Consider the following 25,188-nt stretch of genomic DNA (forward strand, 5'->3'; position numbering starts at 1 on the left):
GCGGAAGAGTGATAAGTAATTAACTTATCAGGGGCCTGCGGGCGACTGATTGGTTTCCAACGCCGCTCATCCGCATCCCTCAGCATCGCAAACCTATCAACAATGTCCGTGCCGCCAAACGCGAAATCGTCCCAAACTACCAAATCAATTCGCTGGTTCATCCAACAGCTGGAGAAGGTGAAAGAGACATTTGACGACAAAACATCCATGTTACCAGCTTATCAACACGCGCCATTTGATAAGTGTCATCAATTAATAAAAGAAAGATCCGACATCTTCGACAGTGGGGACAAGCCAACAGTCAAGACGGACGCGAGCGCGCATTCTTTTAGCAGATGTTTTCTCACAACTGGGACCTGACATTTTCCTATTATGCACTTTGGCAACGTCAATCACCCACTTGGCCTCTGTGACACAGAAAGGCCTCATTGCGGGCCTGCGAGGCTGGTGGGAAGATACGTCACACCCACTAGGATTGACAGCTGTCGCAAGCCAACTCTGCGAAACGTATTCAATCAAATTGTTACTTTTTCCGCCTCGGAAGCGTCCTATCTCAGAGGTTTCTGCGGCCGTTGGTAGGAGAGATACTCAATAATAGGGAAAATATAAAACTAATATTCAAATAGACTCTGCGTCACCACAGACCGGACACAGTTCTCTAGAGCAGCATATGCTAGAGCACATACACACCGATGTTACATAGAATACCGAACAAGCTCAGACAAAATCTCAGGATGGGCGCAGTATATCGAGCTTGGTTCCCAAGACTATCCACTCGATTCAAGCTCAGCCAGCAGGAGAAGGTGCGCATGATGATCCCTGTTATGCTTTTGTCATTGACTTTTTTTCAGGGCGACTTACCGGGAAAGTTTATAAACTTACCATGTTAGATGCTATTAAAGCTATCGTATCTAGTGAAGTTGATGGTGACATATTTTTGACCGTTCCAGTGTATCAGACTAACTCCCCATTCATAACTGTTTCGATCACAGATAAAGGTATCAGACAAATTGTATCCAAACGTCCACGAATCATGTAATTAACATATAAAAAAAATCTTTATATCTTCATGACACGGCCTACTTGAGGAGATCCAGTGCAAAGATACGTCCAGTCATCCTGCCAGGGGACAATCACTAAATTGGGTTTCGCATCCATCCCGACCATGTCCACGTAATCATCATTCTGTTTTTGATATATCCTAATTGAACCCCAAGCATTACGCAGATCGACCACTATAGCCACAGTCCCCTCCCGGAGTGTTACGTCGTCGCCATCCTGATGTGTCGTCCAGGTCGGTTCTGAACAGTCGTATTTGGTCTAGGATATCAGTTTAATATCTGAAGAATATATGGCTTATGGCGTGGCCTTCACGATGTCCTTGCATTTCTCTGCTATTTTCACCCCTGCAGACTCCACAGTCGGAATTTTAGTTGCTCCCATGATCGAGTCTCTAATCACGAGACGGCAACTGTTGCAGGCAGTTCTCCGAGCGCACCAGAAAGGTGCAAAGGAGATTTATGCGTAGATCTCGAGGTCGCTCTAAAGCGCAGATGCGTAGAACCGTGGTGGGCCGCAATGGCCATGCAAGTGGGAGGATAACAATCAACAGGAGAAGAATCCAGCGCAGGTTCGTGAGGGGGGACAAAAGCTACAATTCGTGCAGAGAATGTCAGCAACCTCATACTTGGAGGGGTACGTCGTTTGATAGTCACCCTGATGACTCGAAAAAGCGCAGCCCGTCGGTCGCAGCGTATCAAGCAGATACAAAGTCGAGTGAGAGTGGAGTGTGCCACAGGCCCTCACTGAGGGAGAAGGACGGACTTGCGCAAAGAGATGTGTCCTTGAGTTGATAGAAGTTTATAGCTGCTCCAACATTGGTGCCTGACAGATGCGCCTGCTTGCGACATACCTTTGTAGTTTGCCCCACTATTGAGGCCACAACTTGTCACGTGGACGCGACCGATCGGCATGGCCCGCGCTGCGTTCAACTTTTTGTCACGACAGCAGCTATCGTAACGTCGCCATCGCAAACTCGTCACTGGGCTCCTCACCTTCCGGTAGGCGCGCCGAGCCTGTTGACCAGCACTCCGCCAGCACCTTTCATCGCTCAAGAGCACTCTCCGACTCTCTAAATAACACCTGCTAAGTGTCACCGGGCCTTCTCGAAGACCTTATTCATCTTGGTCACCAGCTTGCTATCTAATTCAGCGCTCATCTCTGATGAGAGATCCGATAGGCGTCCGGTCTGGGTGGACGGTAGGGCTGTAGTACCACAAGCTAAATCGATCACCACAGGGGACTACTAGTTGGGGAAATAGCGGCGCTTAATATGATTTTAGTTGTCGAGCACGATAGGCTCCGCGGGGATGGATTATGGATAGCAGTTAGCCGTTAGGCTTTGTCACGTGAAGTCTGACCACTACATCTCAAGTGCTTATAAACGTGGATCTGGATTATCCTTACATCTATGCCATTCACATAGCATCCCACAGATATCCAGGCTCTCTCTCGCTCAAAAGATTCAGCTCAAATGAGGGATATAAAAAGCATTTCTGAATCGACAAACTCCAAGTACGCCTGCCATTCTATAGCCCTCCACTTTGTTTTCAACGAAAGCGACGTGGGGCAAACATCCTCCCCTTAGCTCTAATCTGTGGTCCCCTCCACATAAAAATGCCGATACCAAGCGGGAAAAACAAGATCGGGAGAACCGCAAAGACAATATACGGCACCTTCGCGCCGCCTGGCTGCAGGATCCACTGCGGGACATAAAAGGGCGGGTGATAAGCGTTTAGATTCAAGAAGAACTGGAACACGACGGCGCACTCGGCGGCCGAGTGCGGGTAGCAGTCGGTCATGTAGGTGAGTAGGACGGTGATGAGGACTTCTTGGCCGAAGGCGAAGATGGCGATGCCGGTCAGAGCGGCAGCCCAGCTGGTGGGGTAGTTGAGTTCGAGGCCGTACAGGAGGACGCCAGCCTTTGAGATGTTAGGGGCTGTAGAGCGGATAGTAATGGATTGAGATGGCCACATACCGGAATGAAAATTATGCCCGTCCATGCGACCTTGAGAAGCAATTCCGGGACCCACTTCTTCCCTTTCTTCAGATGCCTTTGCGCAACGAGATCACAGATAGGTCCAGCCACGACTTCCCCAAGCACGGCGCCAATGAAACCGGAAAAGGAGCAGAAGCCGACTTGTTGCGTGTTGAAGTTGTAGTGGGTTCCTTTTCCGAATTGCAGAGGGAAGCCGGCCGTGTTGGCGACTTCGGTCATGAAGCAGATCGAGAACCAGAATGAGGGGAGCACAACGGCTGGGTACGCGAACATTCTGAAGTTACGGGTCCATGTTACTTTCATGGGCTCCTCGTTGTGGGGTTTCCTGAAGCCTAGGCGGCGCCAGATGGAGCGTTTTGTTTCTTCTGATTCTGCGTTGGCTTGCTTTTTGATGTATATCGTTTCCGGGACTAAGAGAAGATTAGGGAGATGGAAAGTGCCCAGATTTTCAGAAACATCTTACCTAGGAATATTTGAGCAAAGAGAAGAGCGGCGTATAATAATGCTGCGATCCACATAGCCCAGCGCCATCCAAGATGCGGATTATACTGTATTGATCCACCAGCTACACCACCAAGATATGGCGCACAAACGAGGAGAAATGTATTATATCCCATGCGTTTGCCCTTCTCATGGAGGAAAAACATGTCAGAAATGGCCGCTGGCGTAATGCATATGCCAACTGAAGCAAAAAACATGGCAAATAGGCGTAGTGTTAATGCTTGGGCATAAGTCTCGGATCTGGCTAGACCAACGGTAAATATAATCGCGATGAAGTTACCACCTAAAAGCACAGGCCGTCGTCCTATTCTTTGGCTTAGGGGAATCCATAGGAATGGCGCAACTGAAGGCACTACTGCAGCAGCGGACGCAATGTATGAAGCTCTTCGCGCTGAGGTATGAAATTGTATAGCGAGCCCATGAGCACCGGGGGCCTTTTCTCATTGTTAGCACAACAGTGACGGTACATTATTACATAAGTAACCTACAAGTAGCGTTGCGGTGAACTTGACCAAGAATGTTTCAAAACCCAACGCAACCAAGGCTAGATGTTTCTTCCAGAAGCTCCAATTCTGAAACGGTGTTAGCATCACCACTCCCGCTGTTTCTTCCAACACCTACTAGAGGCTCTTCTGGGTCATCGGTCGGCTGAGGCACCAACAGGATGCCATCCTTTGTCGTCTTCGTGTTGGGAAGGATCGTGACCTGACCCTCCTTAGACTCAGTCTCCATATCACCGAGTGAGGCTGGAGCCTCGATGCTCATCTCCTTTTCGGGCTGGGTGCTAGTCATCATAAACGACCAGCGCAATGCTGAGACAACAATCAGTTCACCGAAAAGTGAGGCATGGTTCCCAAGCGCAAATACATGGCTAAGCCAGATGTTATCTCGCGTGGATTGGGCTTGGCTGTTTGCCGGGAAGGGTTCACGCCAGCACGACGCGTGCTCCCCAGGCGCAGAGTGCCCCATGCAACTGTGCGTCCGTATTCCCTGGCCTCAGCCGTCGGTTACATGCAGCCGTCGGACATAGCGGCACCCTTCGGGCAATGACGCGGAGAAAATGCAATGCGACACAGATAACACTTACCGTTTCGATGTCGCTTCGCAACGATCCGTGCCGCACGGCAGAACCATCGTGGTGGTGAGAATAGCGTCGCATGTGAACGCGATGATTCCGAAGAACTATACGAAGCAGTGTCGAGAACAGCATCCTATCTCCAGAGCTACTACTCTACCCTATCTAACTCTATCATCACTCGCAAGCCTGCAGCCGTGATTATGGCTGTCTGTCTTCCGCTGCCTAATCGATGTGGTGCCAGTAGCTCATATATAGTCGCTGTCCAAACATTGAATATCTGGAAAAACTGACAATCACATAGCAGCAGACCCTGTATGTACAGTGCTAGATAGGATGTGTACATCTCTTCCCATACTCTAGAAGGATTGACATGAGCTCACCTCCCGAGTAGTTTCACCATGAGCCGCAACACCTCTCCTCGAGGGCACTTCGCCGTAATCCTCCCCTCCACCAATACCGTCGTCGAAGCAGAATACCAGTGGATGCTCGTGCCAGGCGTATCGTGGCACAGTAGTCGCATATACATCCCAAATCCAAAGCTCGACAGCGATGAGGCCTTTGAATCCTTCAGCAAGGACCTCAAGGTAACGATCGCCGATGCAGTCAAGAGCGTGATGACATGCAAACCCGACTACATGGTGATGGGTATGTCCTCTGAGACATTCTGGGGAGGAAAAACTGGGGCCACTTCATTTGAAGCATGGATGAGGGAACTGTCCGGGTTGGATGTGACTACGGGTGCCGCCTCCTGCAATGCAGCCTTGGACGTGTTTGGCGCAAAGCGCATAGGGGTCATTACTCCCTACCAACCCGTCGGCGATGAGCAAGTCCGCAACTATTTCACTGAGATGGACTACATCGTAAAATCAGTGTACGGGTTGAAGTGTGACTCGGCCACTTCTATCGCAGAGACCACACCGGAGCAGATTAAGGCTGCATTTCGCGCTGTCGACGGCCCCGACGTCGATGTACTCGTTCAAGCTGGCACAAATCTTCCCGCTGCCCTGGTCGCCGCGGAGATGGAAATCGAGCTCGGAAAGTCCATTGTTCCAGTGAATACCGCAACAGTATGGCACGCCTACCGCACCCATGGCATCATGGACCAGATTACGGGTTTCGGGTCCCTGCTCGAAAAGCACTAGAACCGTGGAATGGCTTGCAAATTCCTATCATGTTCCAGGGAACCTCCCAAACCCCGTTCGTAAATATCTGCAACTGACTTTCTGCACAAAAGCAATAGTCCGCCTCTTTATCTGTGTCCGATCGGCATGAAACCAATAAAGCCGATCGTCCAACGTTTAACGGATCTTCCCATCAATCCTAGCGCGTGGGGCTTCAAAAAGGTGGTACTCTAATTCTAGAGCAAGTCGCCGGTTTGTGCGCGCGTATGCCACTGCTCGGGATGCTTCAATGCATTTTCAGGAATCTGAGTGAGATAGAAGCTCTTCACGTTTGGCTAGGGTAGGAACTCGTTGAAGCACTCCAAGTAGCGGTAGACAGGTGTACACATAAGGCAGCGTACTTAATAAGTGTGCCGCTTTTTTGACGCCCAGCGCGCCTAATCAATAGCCAAACCCTAATCACATTCGGAATAATCCAGCTTCCTAATCCGGCAAATTTTTCATCTTGTCTCCAGGGCTCACCCCAGACCAGGGCTGAGTCATGTCTGGAGCGTGGAAACCTTGCAACGTCTACCTCCCACCCCCAGGATGTGTAGCTTAGGATCTATCGAAAAGCCATGGAGTACCCCAGAGTTGTTCGGTTACACTGATATCCGTTACGAGGACATAGCATAAGGTTTCCACAAGCAATCGAATATGGTGCTGGTATTTTAGCAATTAACCCCTTGGTAGCAGCCCTTTTCAAGGCGAATATGCACCTAAACAGACGCTCTATCCGCTTCGCGGTAAGTTCCGTCATATTTCAAGCAACCCGCTATCGAATTTGCTTTCCATTTTCTCCATGAAACAAAGTCCGCGGACATACATAAGGCGACGAATTTATCCCCTGTATTTCGATTGACCGTACTCCGGAGGGAGCCAAATCAGACCACATCGACTTCGCAAATTAGGCGTAGATGGCGAAATGAAGCAGAGAGCAAGCGTCTCAACAAGCACATGAAAGTTTGAAGGGTTGCGTTATACAACCGACCCTCCATTTCTTCGTTAGGCAATCGACAGCGACGCAACCAAAATCTACTACCTCACCCACGTCACCACCCCTCGCCTTGGCCCTTGTGTTCTTAGTGGCCGGCACTCGAACCGAGTCTGAACTACTGGAATACTAGCTGGGATGCAAAAGTGGACCATGATGTATGCGACATCGCGAACGGTGAACCGAAGCTGAGATCAGGCCTTTGAAACAAGGTTACCTATTCGGTATGAGCAAGATGCATACGTGGTTCCCAGGTTGTGTCCTCGATTGATATCGTAGCACGTTCCTGCGTGTTTTCAAGGATCCCTAATGGCAAGGGTTTAAAAGCCGTGGGATTTGGTTCACGGCTAGCTCCAAGGACCATACTAACCCTCGAAGGTTTGGTCCCTGGAGTTGCGACTGTTTCAGATGAGTGAAAACTTGGCAGCAGATATTAGCAATACTACCCGTATGATCATGAATTTGACCGTTCAACAACACCAGTACTTCGCATTGTCATTCCACATGACCCACATAGCTAATGAGCCTGTTGGAATTGATTCTACTACCCCTGATGATCGAATTGGAATCTTGACACTCAAAAGCCCTGACAAGAGGCAAATATTATTTTCCAACCAGCGACGCAAGCCATTGATGTAGCGTAGGGGGCAACACCAAAGGATTCCCGGGGGTGGTGCGCCAAAGACTAGCTGGTACATTCTCTATAAGACAGGCCCCCGCAAACGAGCTCGCAAAAGGGTGCTAGCCGGCTAATTTACTCTTCTGGAAAGCAGGTCTTCACTTGAATGCCTAGAATTCGGCAGGGTCTAGGGCGTTACATCCCCAGCACGCCATTCAATTCGCCCTGCCATTTTGTCAGCCTGCGTGGGCCGCATCTCTGCCGGGTTTAGTGGCTGTATCGATCGTCCTCTAGCGCTCCTAGTCCGACCCGGTGGCCCTGCAGGTGGGACAAGGTTAAAGATCCGACTCCCCACGCACCCCAACGACGGCGTACAACCCCCTCCGAACGCCTCCACGAACTTGAGACGACGTGCATCTCCGCTTCTCCATGCTCGTGTTCTCCGGCATCGAGGGATACTTTGTAACATACCTTCAATTGCTGTATCAGGAAGAACGCCTTCTGGAGCGCTGTGCCAGCGTACCTAGGAAACTTCCACCGTAGCCACAATCATAGTCACGATGAATACAAGTAATCGAAGAGTGCCGTTGGACCAGCGGAAAAGGACAGAGACCAGTTGTGACAAGTGCAAGTCCCGAAAGCAAAAATGCGACCGTTTGCCGGGCCAGGACGAATGTCGGTACTGCCAACGACAAGGCATTGTCTGCGCGACAACACAGGTTCGGAAGAAGCGGATCTACGGCAGCGTGGAGGGACTGGGCACCCGGCTCTCGTTATTGGAATCTCTAGTCAAAGGACTGCTCCCAGAAGCAGACCTCTCCAGCGTGGACGAAATGCGGGCATTGGGACGTTCTCTCGGCATACCCCTTCCGGCATCAGACGAAAGTGGACTGGACACTACGAAGAACAGCAACAAGCAAGATGAAGAAATCACACTACCAGACCAGCAGGGGCAGGATCAATACATCGGTCCAGCGAGCTCCTTCTACTTCCATCTTAATCTGAGGGGATTGTTTGGACCTGAGGCTACGAAAGGCCTTTCACGCTTCATCATGTTTGGCCGGAATGCTGCAGACACGAAGTACGAAGCTTATGCTGTAGAAAGAAGGAATACGTTAGAATACGGCCAAGAGTCGAGTCCGGAAAGCTTTGTGTCTCTTGGACAGCCTCCTAGTCACACATACAACTCTCCCTCCGCGGGGCTCCCGGACATCGATCAACACACATTGGATTCCCTCGTAGTAGCCTTCTTCGACCACATCCATGCCGACTTTCCAGTCCTGCACGAGGCTTCGTTTCGAGAAGAGTACGAAACCTGGTCACTGAACCCTTCAGGGGTAGATCGGGCATGGCTATGCAGTCTCCTCTGTGTACTGATTTTAGCTCGACGAGTCGCACCGCACATCCGTATTTCCGAAGAGCAAGAGGAAAAGTGGTGGTGTCGTGTACAAGCGCTGCTACCTTCTGTGGTTTTTATGACGAGCATGCCTGCGGTCCAAGCACTCATGCTCTCAGCACTCCATCTCCACAATAATTACCACCGAGACGCATGTTGGACACTTACCGGCGCAGCAGTTCGTATAGCATTTGCCATCGGAATCCACAGGGATGGAGTCAAAGCCAAACAAACGCCCGTCAATCGAGAACTCCGAAAGCGGTTATGGTGGTCGCTTTACGGCTTCGAGCAGATCCAAGTCTCATCCCACGACCGACCAAGCGCCATCGAAAACTCCGCCTGCTCAGTCGGATGTCCTCGAGCCTCTATCTTAGGCATGGGAGAGCACTCGCCACCCGAGCACGGCATGTGGTCGAATCGACTAGTCGTAATCCTCGGACAAGCCTGCCGAATATCAAAAACATGCACCTCAACGAACTCAGACGACACCTACCTAGGCCCACTCTCTCCCGCTGCAGGCATCCTGCGCGACCTCACGCGGTGGAAGCAATCCCTGCCCGCCCATTTAACCCTCGAAAGCATCGACTCTTCGCCCCCATCCTTCCAACGCCCCCTGCTCCTCCTACATAGCCAATACCACTACACCGTTTCCCTCATCTCGCGCTCCGCCCTCTTCTCCCGCGCGACCATCCTCAATGACAATAGTACAGAACTCCTGCCGCCCTCCCTTCTTTCCCTCTCGGACACCTGCATCGAGTCCGGCCGCACCCTCGCCCAACTGCAGAAGAAACTCGATTCCCTCGGCAAGTTCAACGCTGTTACTTGGTGGGACATATACTACAACTTCAGCGGCGCCCTGATACTCGTCCTCGACATCATCTGCACGGTTATGCAGAGTGGCGCCGCCGCGGCGAGTGAGAGCCGCGAATTGCTGCGCCAAGCGGCAGACCTGGCCCTCCAACACTCCCAGAACCCGCTCATGCCAGGCACAATCCACAAGTGGGCCACTGTAGTCGTCGAGATCGGGTACATGACCGAGCAGTTTGTGACCAATTCGCAGGCGAGGGGCAAGATGAGCGTGAGTAGTGCTGTCAGTCGTCATGCGCATACCGGTGGGGCCCCCCAAGACGTAGATTCGAAGTCTGAGTATCCACCCGCTCAATACGTGCTACCCTCGACAGGCGGTGTGGAGCAGCACCGGCATCAGCAGCCGCAAATAGAAGCCGGTGGTGACGCGGGACACGCCCTGATGCCCGAGGCTGCGACGATGGGCGCGATGCCGGAGTCGTATGCGACGCATGCGTCATCATCCAGAGGTGGGCATCCAAGGTGGGCACAGCTATCATTCTTAGCGCCAGAGAATGCGCATATGTGGCAGGATGTGCATTGGGATGATATTGGGAATATGTTGTTAGGTGGGGATCAGAGGGGTGGGTGAGGAGGCTGGACTTTAACGGCATTTCTTTTTATTTATGGGTACAGGATTTGGATTCGGATGATTACACGAATTTCTTTCCTTCTAATGGGTACTACTCGAGTTAGATGGGGTGATTGAATTGGTACCCGTTCTAGTTGTGGAATAGACACTGAGATGTCCGGAAGGATCTAAGTATAGTACTAGGTCGTAAGTCTGGGCACATAAATTATACCACTGCTCAGACTCGAAGCTTTTTCGCCTGACACCACCTACGGGAGTGCTCCAGCCAGAAAGTAGTTAGAAAATGTTGCTCTCGCTATAACGTGTCTTAGCGGTTCCTGTTTTGAGCACGTTTTCAAAGATTGTGGCAAAAGTGATTACACGGAGACAGGGCTAAAGGTTTGCGATGATCTAGTGGACACTGCTATCAATTTGCGGCGCTCCGCCAAAAGAGGCTTGGAAAAACGGATAAGTAAAAGTCTGGTGTTGATACCACGTGACTTACTTAATCCTTACCTAGCCTAGCCTATTTTAAACTAGTCCTTCAAGATTCACTCACATTAGGTTTTGCTGCTTATGAGCTCGGGACAACCTCTAAACTTACTACCACCTGCTCATCTTCTTTATTATCTCATGTTCAGATGGGCCCAAAGAGGAACCAAAATGAAATGAAATGAGAGTAAAACCGCCCCCGCCACCGCCGTATCTAGACACCTGGGCAGCATCTACGTAGACAGCCTCGTTCTAAGGACTCAGAAGTCTTGGCCTTTTGCTTATTTGTAACGCTCGCTACAGTTCAGCTGATGGTCTGCAAGATTGCGTGGCGGGGCTCTGGGAGTCCTGAACTTCTGCCTTGTCCTTCTCTTCATCACATAGCTCTATCGTAGTGCTGCAGAACGCCGTTCACAGTCGCACCATCTTGAAGAAGCTACGAACCAGATTCGTATCTTCATCATGTCTGAATGTAACCGATGTTTTCATTTCCGCCGCGCCGCCATTCAATTTTACTCAAAGGACCTGTGCGCATCGGCACGAGCGGGGTGTCCATATTGTGAACTGCTGATTATTGCGACCAACATGACTAAACCGGGCTGGTTAGACCGAAATCAAGATGGAGGAAAACTCAGGATCGGATGCTATGATTCTGTTTTCAGCGTCACTTTAGTCCGAGGCCCCTACAGTAGCTTCGTACCGGCACCCGGTGAAGATATTTTCTGTCCCGAAAAGTTTTCAATATGGATCTGCAAAGGCAAAGAGAGTTTCATATTTCAGAAATCCTTGTGCGCCAATTGATGCTGTAGTGCTTTCTATTCTTATTCTCTTGAATTTAAGCTAATTCGGAACATCCAGACGATGCTGCGCATGATCGGAGCCAACGATACATCTTCCCCACTAGCCCCCCGATCGTCGAGGATACCGCAAGTAAGGAAGCCGTCGCTCGGATTATGGGGTGGCTACAGCATTGCACGACTTTCCATCAAGCCCGTTGCGATATTCCTGATCCAACCTTCACCCCTACTCGACTCGTTGATATAGGCTCAACCGAACGAGAGCCCAGCCTGTTTGATCCTACCCAGTCTGTCCAATATGTTGCTCTTAGCTATTGCTGGGGGCCAGATGTTGAGGATGTCCTCAAAACCACTAAGAATAACATTGAGCAACACTACAGAGGCATATTGCTCACTTCCTTGCCCAAGACACTGCAGGATGCTATAGAATTATGCCGGAGAATCAGTATACCATATTTATGGATTGATTCATTGTGTATTATCCAGGACGACGAGACCGACCGGATCCGGGAGTCCGGGAGCATGCGGAACATTTATTCAAATTCATACCTCACCATCGCAGCACAAAGACCTTCTTGCAAACAAGGATTTCTAGGGAAACAAACCTTTGGTCGGCCAACGCGGCAGCGAAGCTTTTATGCTGAACTTCCCGGCCTATCTTGCCACGACTTCATGATCAGGGCCGGAGCAAATCCCTCTCAATCCAGCTCAGGGACTGCTGCTTTATCCAAAAGAAGGTGGGCACTACAAGAGAGTGTTTTACCCACGCGCAAAATAAGCTTCAGTGGCGACGAAATGATGTGGAATTGTAACGAATGCACCCTTTGCGAATGCGGCCACATTGGCGGTATGGCTGGGGGGCGTTTCGCCGGTTTCATGGCTTTGAGGGACACGCTCGCATCTAGGATTACACTAGATACGTCAAAGAATCTGGCAGATGGTCGACTTACCATCTTGACTGGAAATCTCTAGTAGAAGAGTACTCGAACCGGAATTTGACGAAAGAGATGGACAAACTGCCCGCTGTCTCGGGGCTTGCACAATCGTTCCTGGAAAACATGAAGCTCATGAACGGAGAGCCGGATGTCTATCTGGCAGGATTGTGGAAGGGAGATCTTATACCGTCACTTCTCCGGTGTGTCGTCGGTTGGGATCACACAAAACCGTCGGAATATCGCGCTCCAAGCTGGTCATGGGCTTCAATAAATGGCCGCATCAAGTTCGAAAAACTCGGATACGTCCATCGCTTAGAAAGCCAAATCAGCATCAACGAGATTAGCTGCACTCCCGTATCCTCTCTTGATCCTACTGGCGCAGTAAAAACGGGCCGTCTCGTGGTCACAGGGCCTTTGACTGCAGTGCAATTGGTCGTTCTAGACGGATATCGATCTAGTGACCCTTGTGACGGTCCTATGGTTATGTTCAGCGAGCGCAACCCGGCTCATTTCATCCGCGGCCCGAGTCTCAAGAGCTATGAAGTCTCTTTCGACATAGCACTGCCCCCGAGTCTACGAGCGGGAGCGTGGTGTTGCGGCTGTTGGCGGACAGGATACGAATGCTCGGCTTGCTCCTTCGACTTCGACGAGACATCGCAGTTCTTTTGCTTGGAGTTATGTACCACTAAGCTTGGAACTACTTACTACCTTCTTTTAAAGCGTTCTCGTACAATTCAAGACGCATTTGAAAAAGTGGGCGTGGGCCGGATTCGAGGTGGGGTCATGCAACGAGACGGACTCTTTGGTAACGCGGAGGAAGTCACTCTCACGATCATTTAGCGATTCTAACCCCAATTCATGCAGGAAAGCTTCTGATGATAATGCAACACTGCAAGAAGCGTCACCATATTTCTACCTAGATAGCCCATTGTCAGTTCCTCGAACCTAATACACCTTGGCGTTTCCATAAGCCTTAGACCCCATCTCAAACAGCCGCGATACCGCCCTCCCAACCGCAAATCTCGCATCTGTCTCTCCCGCTCCACCGGTAGCCAACGACACACTCTTCAGCCCCGTCGCGCTCCACTCCACTTCCCCGATAAAAGTTGTCATCATGCTAGAACTACTCCCACCCTCTCCTCGCACAGTCATCTCCTCCATCGCCTTCTGCAGCTCAGCAGCCGCTTCTTCAGGCGGCACGATACTCGCAAAGACCTCGAAGAGCGGAGCCTCGGAAAGACAGATGATACGCGTCTTGGATTCATACGCCAAGTCGATCAGCGTGATGAATCGGCGTACAAAGTCGAGTTCTTCGTCGCTGAATTGGCGCAGGCCGGAGATGTAGATGGTACTAGCTACTTTACAAAGGGCGTGGTAGTCTGCAGAGCCGACGTTGGATTCGCAGAGGGACGCGAAGGAGCCGTGGACAGTGATGCTGTCACCGATCGTGGTGCCCTTGACGTTTAAGGTGCGGCCCATCATCACTGGGATCGTGATTGTCTCAAGCGAAGCACCGCCCATGGCGAGGGAAAGCGATTCCAGGAACTCTTCCTCATTGGTGAAGAAGACGGGCTGCCTTTCGTGCTCATTCGAAGCTGTAGACATGCGGTAGTCTTGGTCTCCCTCCATTCTCCAGACGTCACACCTCTGCTGCAGCTCGTCGATGAATGGAAGAAACAAGAACCGATTGCGCCCCTTTTCATATAGGCTTGTTGGGTGGCGGTTACTCGTTGACACCATCGCACCACCACTTTGCCAAAACGCCCTAAACAATCTCTTTAGAATTAACGCAGTAGCAATATCAGTGACTTGAAACTCGTCAAAACACAACACTCGACTCTCATTTCTGACGTCTCGTCCAATTTGCACTACTGGATCGCCCCGGTAGGTGGCCTGGCTATTTGCTCGGTGAAGCCGAGAGTGAATGTCCATCATGAATTCATAGAAGTGGATCCGGCGCGTGGAGACTCCGGGAGGCATTGTTTCTGCGAAGAGGTCGGCGACTCGAGATTTGCCAGTACCGACAGAGCCATAGATATACACACCATTTTGAGGGGTGGAGGATTCCGTGAGGTTGTTCTGGAGGGTTGCGAGACGCTTCACGAGAGCCGCTTGACCGGTGTTCTGAGTTATACGGCCACTAGAGATGAGAGATTTGTAGGCGGCATGAATAGGGGCATTGGACATGCTGATGCTCGTCGAGAGCTGAGATTGTAGTAGGATTCCGCGGTTTGGAAGAGCGGAAGTTGTTCGACGATATTGTCATAGCGTCACCATGTTCACACTAAACTTGATGAAGATCTAGTACATTTTATGTGGCTCTTTTCATACTTTTAGCCGTAATAATTTTCCAGCTTGAACTCGTGAATGAGACAAAGGAGTGTAAGTTTTTGCTTGGAGATGTGCTTCGTCGAATACGGTCTCGAAAGACTTCGCATTCATCGAATACGCAAGGTTAGACTTGACGATGAGTCGAGTAGACTCTTCGAAAATGACAAAGGAGCTATCAACATAGCTTTACGGTAGTGAGTTCTATTTACTTCTATTCACCGGTCTAGCTTTCACTGTGGGAGCTGTACGAGGCGCACAACTAGACCTCGTGTTCAGTCTCCTCGAGCGTATCAATCTCTAACAACTCCATACCCATGCATCGCTCTTCTAGTATGTACGCACAGACAATCGCTTCTTCTCATCTAATAGCCCACCGACTTGTCATACCTCCGATAGACCCGCTTTCCACCCACCCAGGTCTCCCGAACCTTGACCGACCTCAACTCATCGATATCCATCTCGTCCAACGGCTCATCGAGCACAATCCAATCTGCGAACCCACCAACCTCAATGGCACCTGCCTTGCCTTCTAGAAAAGCCGCATTAGCCGGGCCGAGCGTGAATCCTTTCAGCGCGTCTTCCAGCGTCAGCGTTTCGTCTGCATACCAGCCCTTCTCGCCTCCATCAGCACCCAGACCCGTGTGAGGGCTTCGTCTCGTGACGGCAGCAAATATCCCTTGGAAGATATTGGCCGGCTCAACGGGGAAATCGCTGCCTAAGACGGGATTGACCGGGAGGAGAGAGCGCATGCGATACGCCTCTTCTTCCGTTCGCTGCGGTCCCAATCGCGTTTCTGCGTACACCATATCTGACGTCGCGTGCGTGGGTTGAATAGACGGAATGATTCCCAGCTCGAACATACGCTTCTGGTCATCTGGGTGAATGATCTGGGCATGCTCGATGCGGAAACGGTGAAGGGCCTGGCAATCGTGGCGAGGAGCGTCTGGACATAGGACGTCGAAGGCAGCACTCATAGCGTCAATGGCTAGGCGGTTGGCGAGGTCACCGATGGCGTGTATATTAATTTGGTAGCCAGCGGTTGCCCACGCTGTAGTGAGGTCGGTGAGAGTTGAGGCGTTGACGAGGAGAGAGCCGGAGGAATTGGTATGGTCGGTATATGGGGTGATCATGGCACTGCCCCAGCTGCCTAGTGCTCCATCTTCCATGTATTAGTGCATTTTCGTTCAAGGAGGGCGATGTGGATGTATACCGGCGAATAGCTTAACGCTTCGAACGTCGAGGAGGCCATCATCGCGTGTCACTTTAAACGCGTCGTCGAAGCAGACAGTATTTCTCTTCTCGCACTCAAGCATGGCATATACTCTGACACTCCAGTCCTTGTCCTCCACTAACTCTTCGTACAACTTAATATCTGCCGGAGCTACTCCAGCGTCATGGATCCCAACTATTCCTAGGCTGTTCAAGTCTTTCATTGCATTCTTGATATATTTGGTCTTCTGGACCTTGCTAGGTTTCGGGAAGTACTTTAGGACGAGGTCCATTGCGTTATCGCAGAAGACTCCCGGCCCTGGTGTTGTGATTACTTCGCCTCCGGGTGTTTCTGGCAATGGGTCGGGGAGGAGATTTAGCACGGCTTGAGAAACCCAGACGCAGTGAACATCTACTCGGTCAAGCATGATATACTTGCCCTTTATGCTGTCGTCGTCTTCGAGTTCCGACTTCTTGATGTTAGTCTTCTGACAATGAAATGGAATCGATGAGTTGACTGATTCGAAAAGCATTGTCGAACTAGCTGGCAGATCGTACGGACTTCAAGACGAGCTTGGCAAGTGGAACCGCACAAAGAGAATATTTTTGAAACACATGACAATCGAACCTGAACATGTTTGATTTAGACTCACACTCGTTGGCATCTTACCCCCAAATGCTGCTTGATCCCACCCAATGCCTCTCAGCCACTCCGTACTCGTACCAACTTGCGGATTCTGATCCAAATAGAGCGAAATCTTTCCCAAGACGTCATCCATAGACTGGGAGCCAAAAAGATTCACAGATTGCAGCATCTCTCCGTACTGAAGCAGATGTCCATGGCCATCCCAAAGGCCAGGATACGCATACCCGTACCGGGTACCGGCCTTGTAGATGGGATACGAAATGAGGTCATCGAAGACAGCCGTGACTATTCCAGCAGGATTGAAAGTTATGCACTCTGCCGTGGCATTGTTCAAGGCGGACAAGGTGGTAACGGAGACGTAGCAGCGGGTTTCGGAGTAGAACCAGAGCAGCTTGGCAGAAAACCAGCCTGGTAGCACTGATAGAGCGACGGCGATGGCTATGACGGCCGTTGAGGACGCTATGAGGGTCTGAGTAGAGAGAATAGCCATATGGTCTCACGAATCCAGGGGTTTGGTCCCGATATCGAGTGGGGTGCGTCCAGGAGGAATTTTTTGAGTCGAGATTGATGACAACAGTGGCCGTCCGTATGGGGAAGGTACTAGTGGATCACTAAAACCCGCTAACGCCGCGTCGCGTAAACAACTTTGTGCACCTCTTCTTCGTTTCTTCAACGCGACAACACCGTCCCACCTACAAAGGTATACCTAATGTAGCTCATGATTGTCGCACACAGCAGTCTGGCGCGACAACAGCGAGGCGTCTCTGAATACAGGCCGCCATCACAACACAGCATTGTAGCGACGATAATAGGAGTGTGTTTGTGGAGCTCTAGGTCTCATGGCTAAGCAGTTATAAACGGATAAACCTAGACTTTTGGCGAGACCGTAGCTAGACCGGCTTGACTCGTGTTTATCGTCTTTAGCCATCTCATGTTCTTCTTACCAGGAAGGTCTCTGGCCAGTTGTTCCTAAATGAAGTCCAATTCTATTCATCACAATGTGCGCTCACAAAGTCTCGTCTCTCTTCACATCCATCAGGGCCGAGCCTCTCGAACATTGTACATTCTCACTTCCTACACCGTAATCATTGTGCATTCATGTCTTGCTGTATATATAATTAGTACTAGGCTCACTCGGATCACCGTTTTCAATCAAAGTTCGTTCACTTCGCAGAATTGGATACCTCACACTTGGATATCTCACATTCTCCAAATCCTTCGAAAATGTTTCAACCACTTCCAACCATCGTCCTTAGCTCATTTGAGAATCCACAGCATCGTCTGGTTCTTAGCACTGATGAGCACATTCTCAACCCGATCGTGGAGCTGTACGGGCCAATTGACGCCTCCGCACCCAACGACGACCCTTCTAGCATCGTCAGCACTCCGGCAGAGCGATGGTTTTGGCAAATGATTCATCCGGGCTCGTTTGATCGCTGTTCCATTGACGAGAATTTGGAACCCTGGGGCTGGGCCGCAAAGGTTCCAGGGCCCTCCTTCTCCGGCGACGAGCGGCTACAAGAACTCAAAGAAGAGCTAATACAGTACGCTAGGACAACACACGGACGACGCGAAGCCGAAAGCGTCATCGCGAAATACGAGTCTGAGCTCTTCGAAGACTGTACGTCCCCCGAAGACTTCAAGGCTGCTGAAGAGTACCGGCAAGATATCAAAGAGTGCTGGGAGTACTGCAAGGACATGGAGGTCTTTGACGAACAGTATGTTCGGAAGACCAAGCCTGAGGGTATACGCGATCGCTGGGAGGACCAGGGTGCAAAGGTGAACGAGCTTGTGAGTCCGATCAGCCAACCTTCCATCCATGAGCCCGAGAAGACTCGTGCCGAACACTTTGACGACCTTAAGAACGAGCTTAGGGATCGCTCCAAGACGCAGGAGGGACGAGCAGCTACTGAAGCTCTCCTCCAGTGCTTCAAAGGCGAGCTTTATGAGTCTCGGGATTCCCCCACGGATATCAAGGCTGCAGAAGACTATCTCAAAGAGATTGAGATTCTTTGGGAGACCTTCAAGGCGGGATCTGGAACGGAAGGTCCGCAGAAGCGTGCTCTCAATCTGTGGCCGTCGCGGAAACTTGCGACGATCGAGGAGGAGGACGAAGACAAAGATGACGGTGAGTTCTTTGAAGACTTTGAGGACGACGACGAGAATGCTCTGATACGTATGTCCTCTCGAAGTCCATAACTTCTTAAGCCTGCCCTGCTCAAGTTGTAATCGCCCCGCTTGATTTCTCTTAATTGGACTTGACTCTCTTGACTAGGTTCATTTCAAGCTTCACATATACCTAAATTGATGATATTCACAATCCCCAGCAACTTTGCCATCTTCTTTTAACTACCACCTAGTGCTCGAAGTGGACTCAATACGAAACTACTAATATAAAACGTGCTTGATGACTATGCTACGCTTTCACGCCCAGCATGGCAGTATAAGCCATGAACGGTAGTACATACACCACGAATCTCACTGTCTTTACAACACATTCTAGAAACATGTATTCATGGACGCATTGTACTCCCTAATTATCCATGGTATCTATCCCAAACCAAAGAAAACCCGCATATATACCCAAATGCTTCCCACCAATCCAACCTAATAGTCCGCCTTTTCCAGTACGTTATTCGATCCTGACTTCTTACGAACTACACCACCTCAACACTCTTATCCGTCTCCCCATCTTTCACCTTCCGAGTATCCCCATCCCAGTCCTCAAACTCCACCACCACATTCGTCGTCTGCTTAATACCATGCACATTCTGCATCCTAAACTCATCCCCGAGAATACTCTCATCGCTCCCATTCGCCTTGTTCCTTCCCCCGACCCCCCCAATCCCGCCCCCCATACTCGTCGCGCCCCCCGTAACCGTCACCCCGTTCCCATTCACACTCCTATCATTCAGCGTGTACATGTTCCCCGTATTCCGCGCACGCCGGCTCCCCGAGCGGCTCGTAGTGCTATCGCCCGTGGACGACGTGAGGCACTTGACGTAACGGCGGTACAGGGTGCGCGTGGCGGGGAAGCAGGTGCAGATTATGGAGACGGTGAACTCGGTGCTGCTCCAGATCACAGTGGCGGCGAACTGGTAGTTGCGGTCGGTGGCGGCTTCGAGTGCGACGAGTTGCTGGAGCCGAATGATGCCACAGATGCCGGCGAAAACGCCGGCGCTGAGGGAGATGTTGATGGTGAGGCGTTCACGGCGCTTGATTTGGAGGCTGCGGAGGAAGAACCAGGGGAGCGCGGCGAGGAAGAAGTCGAGGAAGGTGCTGTAGCCTGGGGATTAGGTTAGTGATAGGGGTATGGGGATGGAGGTGGGGCGAGGGGAGTGTTACCTGCGAGGGTGTAGCCGACGGCGGTTACGTTGAATTTGCAGACTTTGTCTGTTATGAAAGGGTTCCAGTTTGAGTAGACGGGGAAACATTGGATAAATAGGCCGATGAATTCTAGCAGACATAGAAGGGCGATTATTGACATAGACGTGTAGAGTATTATTTTGTGTCTATAGAGAGCGTAATTAGAACTAGTGGGAAGCATATGGGCAGTCTCTATCTACATAATACTCACTTCTTCTTTACCAAAATTATGAGTAGGAAGGTTGCAACGGCAGCTTTGCTGGTGGCGATCGATATTGGGAAGATGCCGGCGTAGGTGAAAAATAGCTTAGATAGCTTCTTAATCTCTTCCACGTCTGTCAATTTGTCGTTGCGTTGGCCTAAGCCTCGATATGCCCCCGCGATGGCTACCGCTGTAAAAGCTACGAGGCTGAGCTATTTGGGTGTTAGTCAAACGAACGATGATGGCATTCTACGGATAGATATAATCACCATCACTGCCCATACGAAGTAGCCAGTAACCGTCCGCTCGCATGCCAGAAAACAGCTTTATACGTGCCCATGTCCTTGCCACGACGAAGGCAAGGGCCAGGAACATTTCCAAGAGGGTGACGGCGACAACCGTCGGGCCCATGCCCCGAGGTCCCCCATGCTGAGTTAAACAAGGAAAGCGAAGAGACGAGACGATAAGGAGGGGGTTGGAAACAACTAAGAGGCCGCAGTGAACGGCCGTGATTCATATAGAAATGAGCAAAGGAGACCACGGTCTAGTCTCGCCTAGATCTAGACATACATAACCTCATGGTGGCCATGATAACTCTAAGTCCAGGGTCCGAGTCAAGGCTCAATGCCCATGGGGTTTCGTGTGCCGTGTTTTGACATATAGTTCTAGCGCCTCCTCTGAAGATCGAGGGGCAGGTGGGACACGGGTTCCCCAGCCTGTCAGAGTGAGGCATTGACTATTGGTGGATGACTCTTCAAGATCGTTTCGCTGCATGTCATTTGTTGCAATAATTTAGGTTTGGATTAGCTTTGCTAACGCGAGCAGGAATCTGGGATCGACGCCAGCCATAGCACACAATGGACCGACTACTGCACCCAGTAAGTGATCGAGCCGCCCCCTTGGGTTCGCTACTGCAGGGCGGACTTCGATAGACCACTTGGCGTGGAGTAGTGAAAGAAAATGGTTTGAAGGTCTGAGTCGTGCTCGCAGCTGATCCTGCCGGCGGAAAGTCCGTATCATGCCAGCTGTGACAGAAAGAAAGCTGCTGCATTCACTCTGATGTGGTCCATCGCCGTATTCATGTTGTTGAAGCTTGACGTTGATGACCGCTGTGAAACTAGGCGGTGTCTAAAGGAAGTGAGTGATCCTGTAGCCCTTCATTTACTATATCCCAGATCGAATACTCGATGACACTACGTATCTCAGCCCTAGAGTGAGGCGTCAGCGGTAGCATTACGTATAGCAAGGTTACACCTCAACGCAGGTTTCTGGTAAAAAGCCCTCCGAAACTGGACGTTTGTGACGCTGTTTTGTAAGGCAGTACAACTCAAGAATGAGCATGGCTTCTCCGCATGTTGCTGGGACTGATTAGGGCTAGCATCCGTACGCTGACCTGACTAGGAAGTGAAAGCGGCGGGCGATTTAGATGGAAGTCCTGACCAAAATCTGACCACAAGTCCATCTTTTCCTTCTATTAAGCCAGCTATTGTTTCATATGGTAACTCTGAAGCACAACATTTGTGAGGACAGGACAACCAGAAATGGGAGTTGAATTTCTCAGCAACCAATGAGAATGGGGGAGTCCATGAGGTATTGCCAACATACTTATACTATCCCTTCCCGGTCGCTTTTCGTGAACTATGGGCATAGTACTTATTGCTTGATTTTGATTTGTTTCATTAGAATAACCAAGAACACCCTGCTCAGCATAACGCCGCTCGTCTAATGTTCTACGTGCACTTGTCTACGGCCTTTAGAGCTCTCCATTATGGATCTCCTCTCTGCCCTGGGCTCCCTGGAATCTTGCCTCGTAAGTTTGTAGCTTGTTTGTTCACATTGAATGCAGTATTTAAGCTCCACCACTTTTAACACTAATCTTGTGGTGCTCGTATGATGGCAACATCTTCCCGCAATTAGTGGGTATACATGGCACGATGTGCATAAGGCGACCCTGAGTGACCCGATATGTCTTTCTTTTAGCATCATAACAGTCTCATGGACGGTCAACGGGACTGAAGACAAGAGTCGAATATATTTCGCCTTGCTATCATTTCCCTTCCAACAAACCCGCATCTAACCACACCTCACTTGGCCTCGGGCGTCATCTTGACATCCGCATACTCTGGATCCACCACCACCAGCGCCGCATACCCCCCCTCCTCCACAACCCTACTTTCAACCACAAAGCTCGCCACAATCACATACTCCTCAATCTCGCTCGCATTCATGCTGACCTTGTGATGGCACCCCGGTGCCTCATACCAGGCGCCGCCCCGTTCCAAGACGGTCGTCGGCCCGTCGTTCATCTTGTTGTAGCCCGTTCCCGACACAACGAGGCCGGAAACGGATGCACCGCCGTGGCGGTGGGGCGGGGAGGCGCCGCCCGGGGGGAAGCGGACTTCGAGGGCGATGTGGCTGAAGCCGGGGACGTTGACAAGCTGGTGGTGGTAGAGAGGAGTGATGGCGGGGAGGGGCTTTCTGGAGGGAAATTAGTGGGGTGGAATGGAAAAAATGTGGTGGGTAACTTGCGTGCGGTCGTAGACTGGATCAGCGATGGTACGGGCCATTTTGGGTTGGGTCTCGATGAAACGTAGAGCGCCGAGTATTATTTGGAACTCTTTGTGTCTGGAATCTTGGCTTGAGTAAAGTGATTGGGTTTTGAATGGCTAGAACTGCTTCTCAGCAACCATTTTATAGTCGCAAATAAAGGACGCAGATGGTAGCAACGAAGCGCCATTACTTCCTTTCGGGCTGCTCGCCAAGCCCGCAAATCCCAATACCCGCAAAGCAAAGCCCGAGCGGGTATCAAGAATTGCAAAATTCAAAAATGTTCTTCATGACAGACCGTTGACTTCAAACCCGAGACCAAGGTTGATGTACGGGTCGATCCCTGTCAAATCCGTTTCAAACGCGGTATTTGCAATGGGGAAGTCGAAATAGCCGTAAGCCTCCACACCCGGGAACGTCTGCATGGCAGGGACTGGAGACTCGATGTTTGTTCCTAGTAACAAGGTATCTGCTTCTTTTGTTCCTACGCTTGGTGGCCGCTCGGTAAGCGCCGGTTGGCCCAGTCCCAATAGTTCTCGCGCGATTGTTTTGACTTCACGAACCACTTTTTTCGCACCTGGCCATACTTCTGCAAAGGTTTCCATGGCGCCCATTGCGACTCTAATGCGTTCCCTCGCGACCTTCATCTGCTTGTCTCTGAGGACATATTTGCAGGCAGAAAGATGACCGATCGTGGTCGAAGCAATCATGCAGATCGCAAAGGGCGTGTGTTTCGCCATTGTGGTGGGAAGAGTGAGCATGTTTGTCAATCTCTCTACAGCGTCTAGAATCTTGGCCGTGTGCATGGGTGCATCGCGATAATAAACAGGGGGTAGTCTCTCTGGTGGTGGTGGGGGAGCACAGGACGAAACGGCTTCAATAGGGTGGAACGCACAAGTTGACAGGCGACGATGCATGTCGACAAGATAGCTGGTGCAATCAGCAGAGCGCTAATGGTGGACGGGCGGTAACTTACACTTGAACCATTAGGTTGGTTTGGAAGAGGTGCTCGTCCAGTATACGATCCTCATTGAACAACCTCCGCTTTGACTTGTTCAGCAGAGACACCCATGCCGCTACAGCCGCGTCTCCTTTTGAGCACATATCCTTGACATCTTGTTCCGAGTTCCTGGGTAGACCAATGATGATGTGGTCCAAACTTCGGATCAGCCCAATTTGGTAAGCAAACGATGAGAACTCTATGTCTTCGTCAAAGAACTCCCGATTATCATATTCTTCCAGTGTTCTTAGCCGAGGGATACACTGCAGGAATGTCAGCCGTGGGCGTAGTCACGATGCGGGTATGTACTCACCCCTGAATAGTAATCAGAATCTTCGCATGGCAGCTCCACCGTGCAGAGTACATTTCTTTGACTAGAACCAAATGTGACCGCATGATCGCTTGCAGCGATGTGTGCATCAGTCACATATAACTGCCACCATGTCCTCCTCCAGCATTCAGCCAAGACTGGACGGCCCTTGCAGTTATCGTTTGCAAACTCCCTTTTGTTCATACCAAGTCTGACAGCCTTTGCAATTGCCAAGTCCAGAAGCTCTCTCGACCTTGGTTTGTCGTCGCACCAGTAAACTGCAATAGAATACAGAACCAGAGCTTGGACAACGAAACCATCTTCCTGCTCTTGGCAATGAATCATGGTTAATTTCAGTTTAGCTTCCAATGGTGCGGAGGCTTGCTTTGGCGAGTATAACGAACCAATGAATCTCATCACCTGGACAAGCAGCGCCATGCTAGGAACTGTGTCGTCCAGAATTGCTGTCAAGAATCTTGCCGGAAGGACACAGGGGTGGGCGTTGTGAAAGTAGGCGTAATACAACTCTAGTAATGACTCCCGGCTACTCACAGACTCACCTCCGCTCAAGTAGCTGTCATTCAGCAGTGACTCTCCGCTGCTTGGCGATCCCGAGCTGGCAGACCTGTTGGAGATCAACCCAGGCACTTGATTTGAGCCAGTGCTTGAACAGCCTCGATTGATTACATCGTCGAGTCGATTGGAGTCGAGAAGTTGTATTTGGTGAGGAGATGAGATATTGCTAGAATTGCTTCCGGATGTTGAAGAAAATGTTGATGGCAGCGCAGGCGCTGAAGGAGACGTGCTTCCTCTAACCAGGCCGGCGGATGTGTTCGGGCGACCTTTCTCCCGTCTCCCACCTCTCCGCGACTTCAGATATGTGCATTCGATGCCTAGGGTCCGACATCTTGAGCACAAGGGCATGGCGGCGTCGCAACGAACATGACGACCTCTGCATTGGATACAGGCGACGCTGACCCTCGGCTTTCCCGATTGTTGGCTGACTGCTTGGTCCTCCGGTACTTCCTCGTGAAGTACAGACATGGTCCCAAAAGAACAATTCGTATGGCGGTATCTAAAGATGGCGCAACTTACTGTCGTTTGCACTCCTCGTTCTAGAAATACAGTAG

General features: G+C 50.8%; 10 protein-coding genes across 10 annotated transcripts; 4 read left to right on the top strand and 6 right to left on the bottom strand.

Moving 5' to 3' along the window:
* Positions 1-2,374: 2,374 nt before the first annotated feature.
* BDZ99DRAFT_460403 (MFS general substrate transporter) lies at positions 2,375-4,471 on the bottom strand. Its single transcript, XM_033719380.1, has 5 exons — positions 4,181-4,471; positions 4,048-4,131; positions 3,522-3,993; positions 3,038-3,468; positions 2,375-2,981 (listed from the first exon to the last, which is right to left on the bottom strand). Exons 1-5 carry the CDS (start codon positions 4,352-4,354, stop codon positions 2,610-2,612), a joined length of 1,533 nt encoding a protein of 510 aa, XP_033580068.1. The 5' UTR covers positions 4,355-4,471; the 3' UTR covers positions 2,375-2,609.
* Positions 4,472-4,733: 262 nt separating this feature from the next.
* BDZ99DRAFT_460404 (uncharacterized protein) lies at positions 4,734-6,113 on the top strand. The gene has a single exon (XM_033719381.1). It carries the CDS (start codon positions 5,036-5,038, stop codon positions 5,777-5,779), a length of 744 nt encoding a protein of 247 aa, XP_033580069.1. The 5' UTR covers positions 4,734-5,035; the 3' UTR covers positions 5,780-6,113.
* A 1,857-nt stretch (positions 6,114-7,970) lies between these two features.
* BDZ99DRAFT_344373 (uncharacterized protein) lies at positions 7,971-9,851 on the top strand (the record flags this gene model as incomplete). The annotated part of the gene is made up of 1 exon (XM_033714418.1): positions 7,971-9,851. A coding segment is annotated over one exon (1,881 nt), but the record flags the coding sequence as incomplete, so codon positions are not given.
* Positions 9,852-12,519: 2,668 nt separating this feature from the next.
* On the top strand, positions 12,520-13,287 carry BDZ99DRAFT_517395 (uncharacterized protein; the record flags this gene model as incomplete). The annotated part of the gene is made up of 1 exon (XM_033725175.1): positions 12,520-13,287. The coding sequence occupies one exon, from the start codon at positions 12,520-12,522 to the stop codon at positions 13,285-13,287; it is 768 nt and encodes a 255-aa protein (XP_033580071.1).
* A 27-nt stretch (positions 13,288-13,314) lies between these two features.
* On the bottom strand, positions 13,315-14,664 carry BDZ99DRAFT_460406 (AFG1-like ATPase). The gene has a single exon (XM_033719382.1). It carries the CDS (start codon positions 14,632-14,634, stop codon positions 13,393-13,395), a length of 1,242 nt encoding a protein of 413 aa, XP_033580072.1. The 5' UTR covers positions 14,635-14,664; the 3' UTR covers positions 13,315-13,392.
* A 237-nt stretch (positions 14,665-14,901) lies between these two features.
* BDZ99DRAFT_496180 (uncharacterized protein) lies at positions 14,902-17,156 on the bottom strand. Its single transcript, XM_033723430.1, has 3 exons — positions 16,641-17,156; positions 15,989-16,457; positions 14,902-15,937 (listed from the first exon to the last, which is right to left on the bottom strand). The coding sequence occupies exons 1-3, from the start codon at positions 17,121-17,123 to the stop codon at positions 15,141-15,143; spliced, it is 1,749 nt and encodes a 582-aa protein (XP_033580073.1). The 5' UTR covers positions 17,124-17,156; the 3' UTR covers positions 14,902-15,140.
* Positions 17,157-17,857: 701 nt separating this feature from the next.
* On the top strand, positions 17,858-18,982 carry BDZ99DRAFT_496181 (uncharacterized protein; the record flags this gene model as incomplete). Its single annotated transcript, XM_033723431.1, has 2 exons — positions 17,858-18,809; positions 18,909-18,982. 2 exons carry the CDS (start codon positions 17,858-17,860, stop codon positions 18,980-18,982), a joined length of 1,026 nt encoding a protein of 341 aa, XP_033580074.1.
* Positions 18,983-19,114: 132 nt separating this feature from the next.
* BDZ99DRAFT_556429 (uncharacterized protein) lies at positions 19,115-21,663 on the bottom strand (the record flags this gene model as incomplete). The annotated part of the gene is made up of 7 exons (XM_033727180.1): positions 19,115-19,919; positions 19,979-20,145; positions 20,211-20,400; positions 20,471-20,686; positions 20,772-20,917; positions 21,058-21,329; positions 21,595-21,663. 7 exons carry the CDS (start codon positions 21,661-21,663, stop codon positions 19,291-19,293), a joined length of 1,689 nt encoding a protein of 562 aa, XP_033580075.1. The 3' UTR covers positions 19,115-19,290.
* Positions 21,664-22,177: 514 nt separating this feature from the next.
* BDZ99DRAFT_249738 (uncharacterized protein) lies at positions 22,178-22,864 on the bottom strand. Its single transcript, XM_033713661.1, has 2 exons — positions 22,731-22,864; positions 22,178-22,679 (listed from the first exon to the last, which is right to left on the bottom strand). Exons 1-2 carry the CDS (start codon positions 22,766-22,768, stop codon positions 22,286-22,288), a joined length of 432 nt encoding a protein of 143 aa, XP_033580076.1. The 5' UTR covers positions 22,769-22,864; the 3' UTR covers positions 22,178-22,285.
* Positions 22,865-22,915: 51 nt separating this feature from the next.
* Positions 22,916-25,102, bottom strand: BDZ99DRAFT_556435 (uncharacterized protein; the record flags this gene model as incomplete). Its single annotated transcript, XM_033727181.1, has 3 exons — positions 22,916-23,678; positions 23,725-24,011; positions 24,062-25,102. The coding sequence occupies 3 exons, from the start codon at positions 25,100-25,102 to the stop codon at positions 23,036-23,038; spliced, it is 1,971 nt and encodes a 656-aa protein (XP_033580077.1). The 3' UTR covers positions 22,916-23,035.
* Positions 25,103-25,188: the final 86 nt, after the last annotated feature.

The sequence above is a fragment of the Mytilinidion resinicola genome, assembly GCF_010093595.1.
Source record: "Mytilinidion resinicola strain CBS 304.34 unplaced genomic scaffold BDZ99scaffold_5, whole genome shotgun sequence".
Taxonomy (NCBI): Eukaryota; Fungi; Ascomycota; class Dothideomycetes; order Mytilinidiales; family Mytilinidiaceae; genus Mytilinidion; species Mytilinidion resinicola.

Excerpts from the sequence above, each read along its gene's own strand:
- BDZ99DRAFT_460406 (XM_033719382.1), bottom strand. The coding sequence starts at position 14,634 with ATGTCCAATGCCCCTATTCATGCCGCCTACAAATCTCTCATCTCTAGT.
- BDZ99DRAFT_460404 (XM_033719381.1), top strand. The coding sequence starts at position 5,036 with ATGAGCCGCAACACCTCTCCTCGAGGGCACTTCGCCGTAATCCTCCCC.
- BDZ99DRAFT_496180 (XM_033723430.1), bottom strand. The coding sequence starts at position 17,123 with ATGGCTATTCTCTCTACTCAGACCCTCATAGCGTCCTCAACGGCCGTC. Across the intron at positions 16,458-16,640 it reads GGGGTAAGATGCCAACGAGT|TCGGAACTCGAAGACGACGA; the intron begins GTGAGTCTAAAT and ends AACATCAAGAAG. Across the intron at positions 15,938-15,988 it reads AAGCGTTAAGCTATTCGCCG|ATGGAGCACTAGGCAGCTGG; the intron begins GTATACATCCAC and ends AATACATGGAAG.
- BDZ99DRAFT_460403 (XM_033719380.1), bottom strand. The coding sequence starts at position 4,354 with ATGATGACTAGCACCCAGCCCGAAAAGGAGATGAGCATCGAGGCTCCA. Across the intron at positions 3,994-4,047 it reads AGTTCACCGCAACGCTACTT|GCCCCCGGTGCTCATGGGCT; the intron begins GTAGGTTACTTA and ends CAATGAGAAAAG. Across the intron at positions 3,469-3,521 it reads CTTTGCTCAAATATTCCTAG|TCCCGGAAACGATATACATC; the intron begins GTAAGATGTTTC and ends ATCTTCTCTTAG.
- BDZ99DRAFT_249738 (XM_033713661.1), bottom strand. The coding sequence starts at position 22,768 with ATGGCCCGTACCATCGCTGATCCAGTCTACGACCGCAC. Across the intron at positions 22,680-22,730 it reads GATCCAGTCTACGACCGCAC|AAAGCCCCTCCCCGCCATCA; the intron begins GCAAGTTACCCA and ends ATTTCCCTCCAG.